At 39.4% G+C, this 10,654-nt stretch overlaps 1 protein-coding gene across 2 annotated transcripts in view; it reads left to right on the top strand.

Annotated features, from left to right (window-relative positions):
• Positions 1-257: 257 nt before the first annotated feature.
• Positions 258-10,654, top strand: part of SYDE2 (synapse defective Rho GTPase homolog 2) — a 35,809-nt gene continuing 25,412 nt past the window's right edge. Inside the window, exons 1-2 of one of the 2 annotated variants that reach the window (XM_033115778.1) lie at positions 258-1,659; positions 9,692-10,384. In XM_033115778.1, coding sequence (XP_032971669.1) covers positions 369-1,659; positions 9,692-10,384 — 1,984 coding nt within the window. In that variant the 5' untranslated portion in view covers positions 258-368. The remainder of the gene's footprint in view (positions 1,660-9,691; positions 10,385-10,654) is intronic. The other variant, XM_033115777.1, reaches the window with a different exon arrangement.

The following is a 10,654-nucleotide window of genomic DNA, read 5'->3' as shown; positions in this document are numbered from 1 at the left end:
ACCCCGCGCTCGGTGCGCTCGCCCTCGCTTCCCTCCCTCCGTGTCCTTGAGCTCACTGTCACCCACCTCCCCGCCAGCCCCTCCGTCTGCCCCTCGCCTCCCGCGCACCCGGGGACGGGGACGCAGCCCGCAGCCCGCAGCCCGCGCGCCCCGTCGCAGCCGGGGGCTCCGGGGCATGCGCTCTGCGGCGCCGCCGCCCTCCCCCACCCCTTCCCGCGGCAGAGTTATGCCAAGTATGTGAGCAGCCCGCGAGGGCCCGCGGCTGGTCATGGGGAGCCGCCGCCGCCTCCGCGCGCACCGCTTTCTCCCGAGCGGGGCTCCGACCACTCCCCGCGGCGGGGGCGAGCCCGGTTCCTGAGGTGCAGGGGATGGCGGACCCCCTGAGGAGGACGCTGTCCAGGCTCCGGGGGAGGCCAGGTCCCCGTGCTGCCGGAGGACTCAGGCTCCGGGCGGCCTCCTCCACTGCCGAGGGGGACCCCCGGGGTGCTCTGGGCGCCCCTCCCCGCGAGCACGCGGACGGAGCCCCGCCGAGCCTGGAGCCGGCCCCGCCGTCGCCTCAGGCGTGGGGTCCCGAGGCGCGGCTCCCCGGGGGGCGTCCGGAGCAGTCGGGGGCGCTCGGGCCTCAGCTGCGAGGCGGGAAAGAGGCCGCTGCTCGGAGCCACCGGCTCACTCGCGCCCCTGTGCACCCCTCGCGGGACTCCGAGGGCAGCGGAGAGGAAGACGACGACGAGGACGTCGCGGACTACTATGAGAACCTGCCCGGCGGCTCCCAGTGCGCGCCGGAGCCTGAGGGGGCGGAGGCGGAGCGGTGGCCCCCGCCTCCCCCGGCGGCGGGCTCCTCCCCGGGGGCGGAGGGCGGCCGCCTGGAGACAGGCAGGCTGCAGACCCAGTTGCGAGAGGCCTATTATCTGCTGATCCAGGCCATGCACGACCTGCCCCCTGACTCCGGCGCGCGGCGGGGCTGGGCGGATCGCGGCTGCCCTGAGGGAGCCGGGGCTCTGAGCCAGCCTACTTCCCCCTGCAGCTCTGCGGACTGTGGAGCCTGTCCCCGAGACTGGGAGCGGGGAGGCGGGGGCCGCCCTTGGCAGCAGGTGTCCCCGCCCCGGTCGCCTCCGAGGGAGTCAGGGGGAGGCCGCCTGCGGACTCCTCGGATGCGGCTGTCCTGCAGCAGAAGCCTCGAGAGCCTCCGGGTGAGTGCCAAGCCGCCTCCCTTGCAGCGGTGGCCGAGCGACAGCTGGATCAGGTGCAGTGCGCGCGGGGACCTGGACGAACCCCCGCCACGTGGAGGCGGGATGGACGGCTGGAGCCGAGGCAGCGTCCCGGCCGCGGCACCCTCCGGCCTCCAGACTCCCGATTCCAAGGACCCCAACCGCTCCCCGGGAAGCACTTTCGGAGATCCTGCGGGGCCCCCTGTGATATGCAGCGGCAAAGAAGGCCAGGAGGGGCTCCCCTTCCTCAGGCCGCCCGCGGTGACAGTCAAGAAGCTGCAGAAGTGGATGTACAAAGGACGCCTGCTGTCCCTGGGAATGAAGGGTCGCTCCGGTGGGACATCCCCCAAAGTCACGGGAGCGCAGGCCACCTCTCCAAATTTGGGCGGGTTGAAAATGCGTGAAAGCCAAGTCCTCTCGGTGCCTCCAGACGAAAGAATCACGCTGACAGGTAGAATACTTTGCAATCAAAATACTAACACCCCGAGCCTTAATGTTTATTAACTGAGCTTCTGTCTTAAGAGGAAGAATAAGGTATGTTTTCGCAGACAGGTACAGGTAAGTGCCAGTGCCAAAGTGTCATGTAAGTGGCAGCGTAATGCGATTTCGAGCTTACTTAGTAAAATGCATTCATTCGCTTTGCTTTCTTTTCTTTTTAAAGACAGGGGCATGAGGAACTTGGGGGTTTTGCTTTTTTTCTTCTCTGCGAACCTTTGTGCCTACACCTAAGCACAACAGTGAGTAAAGGTTAAGTTCACTACAGACTTTTAGTAGGTTTAGGGTTGGGCGGTGCTTCCTTCATTTTTATTCTTTGTAGCTCTAGGCAAATCATAGACTTTTGTGGAGTTTGTGCATTTGAATTTGATCCAACGGGCTTCATAGCTGTCATTTTACTCATTACACCGTTCTTTCCCCTCCTCTCCCAGGCGCGTGTGCACACACACAGACACATACAACCAAAAACCCAAACCAAACCAAACCAAACCAACTACCATAGTAAAATTTCTCTTTAGTCAGGTAGGATTTCACCTACTTCTCTCCACCTTTCCCTCCCCTAACGTTCCCACAAAAAAACCCAACAAAGCAAGTAATCTTTTTATTGTGGAAAAACAAGGGCACTAGTATTTTAATCAAAATAAGAAAGTGTAGACATTTACAGTCATTTTACTTGGGTATACTTGTCCTTATAATAGGGTTTTGTTGTGTATTTTGTATGTGTGTGTTTTTTTATTTCCACTGAAGGTTTAGGTTATCAATACTAGAAATCTCTTAATTATGTTGTAAATAGCAAATCTTCTCTTCTGAAAGAAGTATGATACCTTCAGACTGAGCCAAAACCATGATCTTTTGAATTACACTCTTAAATATAAAGACTTTTAGTTAACATAATGACATATTATCAGTAATGATTTAAAAAAATATTAAATGATGAAATGTAAAAAGTTCACAGTACTTGGCAGTTTCTCTGGTAAAAATGACAACTCCTACAGGACTGGGTTTATACACATTAACTTTGTTTAACCAATAAACACAAAACGGTCGGTCGGGAGAAACAGAGTTCAGAAAGCTACTAATCGCATGATGAGAACAAATCAAATGATTCATTTAAAATGTATACAAACTTGAAAAGTTTTATTGAATCGATAAATCTCTAATCCACACCTGTCAAAAATTTCCCTCAAATTTATTCCATTTCACTTGAGTAAAAGGATAGTAGAATGTAATATTTTTGTCAAGAGAGGTGTACTTTATACTAACTTCAAATTAAAATATGCATTTCCAGGAGTAAAGTATTTGTAATCATTTATTACATTTTATTGCCATTATAGCTTTACCTCCTCTGATTTTGGTTCAGTTAACTCTTTTTAACACAGTTAAATTTCAGCTATAACAAAAATCTGTATAAAACTTCAAGTATTTTTTAATCCTTTGTTGCAAAAGTTAAAAATTTACCATTTGATGGCTTTTAATGCTTTCAGTTGTAGTGTAAACATTCAAGGATTTTAAGAACAATAATGAATGTAGTAATGTTTAAGAATGAATTCAGTGATTTTTTTCATCAAGAAACTAAATGAAACTAATTATTAAAAAATTGAAATGAAATATTAGAATTACTATGTGATGATATTTTAGATATTTTACAAGAAATCTAAGCACAAACAATCTTGTGTAAACAACTTTCTCAGATGTTATTTCCTTTCAAATCATCATTTTGTCTTTTAGGAAAGAGAAAAATAATTTGTGCAATGTTATTATATCTAGTATAGATTTGGAGAGTTCATTTTTTTTAAATAACTTTTTCATGAAGGTTAGTTGAAGGTATTAAAACCATTCTGGATACTTTATGTGGTTTGCATATAATCTTTATCATCACCCCCCCCCCCCCCCCCCCCCCCCCCCCCCCCCCCACTCCCCCCACCCCCCAACCATGAAGGTATGACAACTCATTTAACAACAACCAAAGAAACAGAGATTAAGTAGTTTGCCCAAGGTCTCTCAATCTAGTATATGGTTTGTATATACTAGTATATGGATTCAAACTCAGGTCTTTATGACTCTAAAATCCCTATTTATATAAGGTCAAAGAGACTCTCAAGTTCTTTAGAGGTTTGATTCAATTAATTCTGTTAAATTGCTTGGATTGAGGACATTGATGGAATTTCCACAAGGTTTAGAGGGGTAACTTCCTCAAAGTTGTAAAGAAGATGGAATTCTAGAAAACACTTTAAGACTTTTTAAAAATCAACTGCTGTATACATTTTAAACCTTTGCCTTTAAATGTTTACTTAGTTCAAATGATGTTACTTGGATTCTACTTTTAAAGCATGTTTTCTAAAAAATTAATTGGGCAGTTCAGATAAATAGCCTAAAAGGTTTAAACCCATTTTTCTATATAGTATTATTTATGAGTATATTTTCTTTAAAAATAAAGTTATAGTTAGAATTTATAACAGAACAACAACATAATGGAGTAGAGATCCCTAACCTATATAGGTATTTTGGAAATTCTTTAGACCATATGACAAATGATAGGCAAAATGATTTTCTATTTTGACTTCTGGCTCTTACTCGGAACCACTAAAACTTTTGATAGCATAATAATGCCAATGTTTTGGTGCAGTTGGGTATGTAGTGTTCACAGATTGGCCAATTTGTTCCTAATTGAGATGATTATTTAAGAAATCTAAAGTGATTACACATAGTAAATATTGTCAAGTTTCTGCAAGCCTTAAGATTAAGAAGGAATTTTAATCTATTTGCCAACCATACTTCATTATAAATCTTTATAAATAAGTTTTAATTAGCGTATAGTACTGAGAAATAAATTAAAAAGCACCAGTGTGAGCTATTTTGTTATTTTACTGCTTTAGAAAATAATTTGGATTTGACTCTACTTTTCTTGTTCCATGATCTGTGAAACAAAAAATTTAGGACATATAACTTGTTAATATTTTGTCTAATATCTTTAGACAGTTCTTTTAAAATAGTATTAATTAGCTGATATGATCTTGTGCATTATATCTTAAAGTGAAGTTGACACATTATTTTTTAAGTTGATACTTTTAATGCAAATTTCCACCTATTCTTTTTCTCTCAAGTATTTATGGTAATATCTCTAATTTCTTACCTATATGAGATATATTATCTTTATGAATTTTTTCCAATAAATTATTTTATGCATTAGCCCTTTCAAGGTTAGTAACTATAAACATACAATTTTTGACTATCTTCTAGCCTTAAATCTATCTGTGAGAAATTCTGCCATTGTGGCCCTAGAAGCAAGTCCATTTTTTTGTTGTCTTGTGTTTTTTTTTTTGCAGGAGTGGAAGGGTGGGGGGGCATTGTGCCACAGAATATTGGAGGTGCTGCGGGTAGGAAAACTCTGAGAATTACAAATTCAGCAGAAAGTCATGTATTGATTTCAAAGTCCTACATTGCTAAGTGGTGTTTATATTTTGAGAATCACTAAGGATATTTGCCATTCGTGTGTGTGTGTGGTTCACAGTTATAGAGCTCTTATAGGGCTCTTCAAGTTTAAAGTTTGTATGAATTCCCTGAAAAATCTTGTTAAAATACAGGTTTAATATGTGTGGGGGTGGGACACCTGAGATTCTGCATTTTAACAAACTCCCAGTAAGGATGTTGCCATTTGGTACACACTTTAAGTAGAAAGCTTCTAGAATTATCAGTCCCCCCAGTCACCTATCTTGATACATTTGTTAAAGTTTTGAAAAAGCATTATACTTTATTCTGATACTTGATACTAATCCCTATTAGAGAAAAACACTTGAGCTCTTTTCGCTTTAGTTTTGTATGCATGAATTTATACTTATTATATATGACAAGTGTAAGCAATCTCCTCCATATTGGTCTCATCTTGCATCAATTAAATAGATTTTGGAATCTGCAAGAAAGGATATAGTATAATGTCTAACAGAATAGAGATTCTGGGTTTCTGAGCAGATCCACCACTTCAGGCTTTGACCCTGGACAAGTTACCCAACCCTGCAGAGCCTCAGTCCTCAGGTTGCTGTGAGGATGAAAAGAGATAATCCATTTGGTACCATGCCTGCTGCTTAGCTGTTATCAAGAGAAAGGCAAGCAGGCTTTGTGAGAATACTGTCTTGCCCCAGATCATTGGAATTCTGGATGGAGAGTGAAATGATCAGAGGTTGAGGAGCACTGCGGTGAGGAGCTCTGGGAATGGAGCTGCAGTGTACCCTGTTAGGGGCGCTATTTATTCTGGTCATCTTTTCTTTGTGCTTCTGTTTTCTTGTGCCTCCTCATTACTTTTGTGGAACTGAAAACAGTCTCGATGTTTTTTTTACTTTCCTGTCCCCAAAGCTAACACACAGACTGTATCTTAGGGTTTTTTTGGTTTTTTTTGTTAGTCACAAGGGAGGAAAAATAAAAGATAGAAAAAGCATTTCTCTCCTTTTCATTGTACCACTTTCCCATTTATATTTATCTGGGGAAAAAATATGTACACACACACACACACACACACACACACACACACTCACACACACACACCCCTAAGGCTAAGGCTTAAGTTTATTCTAGTAATTTCTTCTGGCTGCCTGACTTGAGTCTATAAGCAGTGCTGCTTATTTTTATTTAAACTCGAACACGATGTTCATAAGAATACTTTTACTTAGGATTTTTTAATAAACAGAAGTAAGGAAAAGCAACAGCGTTTGTTTCTGTAGTAGAAATTTTAAAATGATGAAAAGATATCTGTAAATATCGTACATTTTCAATGCAGATTGAAATACATAATTTCTCAAAAAGTTTGTGATGATTTTGAGCTGGCGTACTAGTTCAGTCATAGTAAGTCATCTAGATTTATTATGAAATAATAGTTAAGAACACAAAATTGGCTTGAGTAGTTCACCACTATGTAGATATTTTTCTGAGTAGAACATTTTAATTGCCACTTCTGCATTCTCTTTCAGGTATTTAAAGTAAAATGACTTTAATTAAAATTCAATTATAACATAATATGTGTATTTGCAAGAGAATAAAAACTTTTTTGCCTTGTAACTTTGCACACTTATTTTTATAGTTTTTACTTGTGCTTTATATTTTTTAACATATATATGTGTTCTGAAGCTAAAGGTAACTTTTAAGTTTATGCCCATAGGTTTAACATTAATTTTAGCATAAAAAGGGAGTGAAGGGAAGATTGCAAATACTTTTTCCTTTCTGTGTAATGTACATTCATATGCATCCATTTAATTAACTGAGATACAAATGAAATGGTTTAAATTATTTATAAATACTCATAATTGCTCAAGTAAAATTTGTTATCCTGAATACTGTGTTGCTTATATTTAGTTTTAATAACTAAATGTGACCTTTATCAGAATTTAGAGTAATGAACCTATTTATCTAAATTTAAACTTCAGCATCACATATTGTGAATTATTCAGCAATGACAATCAGACTATTTAGTTTCAAGTTTTTATAGTTTATGGTTTCATGAAAAATAATTGTGTCTCACGGTGTAATTATTCCTTTTAATATTACACATTCATTAAATGCTTGTATCAGTAGAAATATCAAGTTTGCTTAAACATGGGATGCTAGTAGCTTTATTTTTCTCATTGCAGTTCCTTGGAATGTAGTACAAGTAGCAGCGTGTTTATAGTGTATGTCAAAAACTCCAAAAGGACTCAAAATAATGTGTCAAACGATATAAAATTTTGCATGTTTTTAGAGACATCTGAGAAAAACGTAAAGCGAGATGTGGCTCATAGCTATTATGAGTTATTATGAGTATAACTTTATACTTTGTGCTTCAATTTTATGATTGTGTCAGAACTACATAAAATATCCTGTGAAGGTCTGAAATGCTATTAAATAATGTGGGATTTGGGCTTAAATGTGAAATACATCTATATTTTAGTGCAGTCAGCATAAGGATATAGTCACTGAAAACCCAGAAGCCCCAGTGATTCTTGAGTATGTGTTGATTTTCAGTTCTGAATTTTAAGTGTGAGGGAGACAGAACCAAAGAAAGAGTCTTGAATCTTCAGGTTTTTGTGATTTAAATTAAACTAAACCAATTCAAGTTATTTACTGAACGTCTGTTACATGTTTGCATATTAAATTCTGGCAGTTGGAGGTGGCTATCCCTTCCTAGTAGCCCAGGTGTACTACACAAACTTGGGAATCAGGAGAGTTTGTCGTGAGTGGTGCCTCTTCCGTTTACCAACTACCTGATCTGGGGCAGGTTGGTTGACTTTTTTGAATAGTATTATATAGTTTTCTAACATTATCTCACTTAATCTTTCCAGCAGCCACCCTATAAGGCTCTGGGTCGATATTATCACCATGCTGAGGGAGGGTTGCCTACTTCCCTACTTTCAGCGGGTAGCGTAGTGTCAGGGAGACTGGTGAAAGCATGGGCTTTAGGGTTAGACAGGCTTACATTTGCATTCTAGGGCCAGCACCTTGACCATATTCCTCATATATTTTGTGAGGCTCATGGAAATAATCATACCTATGTCATAAGATCGTTGTGAAAGTTAAATGAGGTTAAGGACTTTCTTACTGCTTTATCTCTTGTACTTGGCACATAATAGGCACTCAATAAATGTGTTAAGTAAATAAATGTCTGGTGTAGTAAGTTATTCATGGGAGGTTTGTTCCCTTCTAATTCCTAGTCTGTTCATGCCTCTGGAACTAATTGAACTTGAAACCCAATTTGTTTACGGTTTAAAATTATTTATTTATTTATTTATTATTAATCTGTTTGGTTGGGTAACCTTTACGATTCAAAAATGACAAATCTACATTTTTAAAGGATTTTTTCAGTAGAAGGGAGGTTACATAACACCTTCATTATACACAAACCTAATCTTTTGGTTGTTATTAAGCTTCACATAGTTTAGTGTGTTTTTATCAGTGTCTGTTATTAGACTATTATATTTTACTTGCAATAATACTAAGATGCATCGGCATATATACATTCAAATTAGCATAAGAACATAATTGCATAATTTACAAACCTGGCATGATTTAAAATTTTTAGATATATGGTTTTGTTTTAATTGTGTACAGTGAATTCTTATTATGATGGATATATATTTAACGTATTGATTGTCAGTGAAACCTGTTTTATGCAACTCTTTGGAAGTGCAACAATTTTTCTTCTTTATATGGAATTAATGTTATATATACACTTCTAGAGTCTTATCACATCATGTTAACATGTAGGTATATCTAGGTATTTGATGTTCCCCATTGGACTATGAATTCCTAGGGCGGGGACTTTTTTGTTTTTTCCTTCTGCTTATGTTTGTGCCAGGCCAATAATAATAGCTGTGTTGTGCTTACTGTGAGACAGTATACTTGGTTCTAATCTTGGGCCTTCTTAAGGGATTTTTATTTTTATTTTGGCCTAGGTAGTTATAATTTATACTCTGCCTAAGATGCTGCATTATATGGTCAGAAAACAAATGTTGAAATCTTAATTATCAGTAAGGCATTTACTAATGAGTAATGCTCACTTATTGTGAAAGATTTATTCAAAGTTAATCTTCATAAAAGTAGGAATATTACTTTTGGGTTTTTTTTTAAGACTTTTCGTCCTTGTAGTGAGTTGAAAGTTATTCAAATATTAATTAAAGGCATACTGTGTACAAACCATTCTACGTAAGCTTTTTATAAATTATGTTTTCCTTAGGGTAAAGTTTTGTTAGCACTGTCATGTTTATAAAGGCAGTCTCAGAGTTTGTCTATCCTTTTTCTTAGAATTCTTATGACACTGATACTCGCAGTCTGATTTCTAAATAATAGAAATGATTTTTAGGTAGAAAATCCTAAATTTTCTTGTTCAGTTCTAGTTTTTGAATGTGATTAATATTACTTTTCTTTCTTTTTATCTTTTAAAAAATAGTATTTAAATAGTCTCAAGGGACATGTCTTTCTTGGTATACCAGGTATTATATTCTACCTTCTGTTTTTCTTTAAAACAGATTTATTTGAAAATGTTTATGGTTCTACAATGAAGAGAAGAGAACTTGAAAATCTGAAGGGTAATATTGGGTTCAGAGGTCATAAGCCACTGAACAGCATCACTGTGTCAAAGAAACGCAATTGGCTGTATCAGAGTACTCTGAGATCTTTTAATTTGGAAGAAGAAAATAAGAAGTGCCAAGATGTAAGTCATTTATCCATCTCACCCGTTTCTCTGCCTAAACATCAGCTATCACAGCCCCTTAAACAATCTGAAGAATATTGTACATGTGTGGTGTGTAATGCTACAGATTCTTCATTATCAAGAAACTGTTCTTTAGACTTTAATGAGGAAAATGATGCAGATGATGAAGGGGAAATATGGTACAATCCCATTCCCGAGGAGGATGACTTTGGTATATCAAATTCTTTGAGTTTCGGTGAGGCCAACTCCGCTGTTCTGAAGTTTCCTGCTGTCAGTTTGAGAGTATTATCTAGTAGTGACTTAATGAAAGCCGAGCAGCATCCTGAAGACTTGCTGTGCTCTTCTGAGCACACAGGCAATGTTCAGAGCACACAGTCAAATGAAATGAATCCTGTAGATTCTATCCATTCCACAGAGTTGGCGCAACAGTATAAGCAAAAGGTTGGACACAAGACACAAGAAGGTATAATGGTGGAGGACAGTCCCATGTTGAAATCTCCTTTTACAGGTAAGGATGATCATACAGCTGCCTTTTCTTTCTTCTTCCAGTTTTCCAATTCTTAGGCGGTAGCTAAACCTAAATATAGATGTCTATTGTGGCCATGTACTTTTCCTTGCTAAGTGAATGCATTTTCATGACAATAAACTCAAAAAGGTTTATCAATATTTTTATATACATGGTGGTTGATTATTTTGATTAGACTTGGTTTTGTAATCTGATGTGCTTTTAGTGTGTTGATCTTTTGAGACAGTAATTATTCTTTTAGTTGAAAGAATG

Source organism: Rhinolophus ferrumequinum, chromosome 9, assembly GCF_004115265.2.
Source record: "Rhinolophus ferrumequinum isolate MPI-CBG mRhiFer1 chromosome 9, mRhiFer1_v1.p, whole genome shotgun sequence".
Lineage (NCBI taxonomy): Eukaryota > Metazoa > Chordata > Mammalia > Chiroptera > Rhinolophidae > Rhinolophus > Rhinolophus ferrumequinum.
The sequence above is the reverse complement of the archived record's forward strand: the minus strand, read 5'-3'. Positions and strand labels throughout refer to the sequence as shown.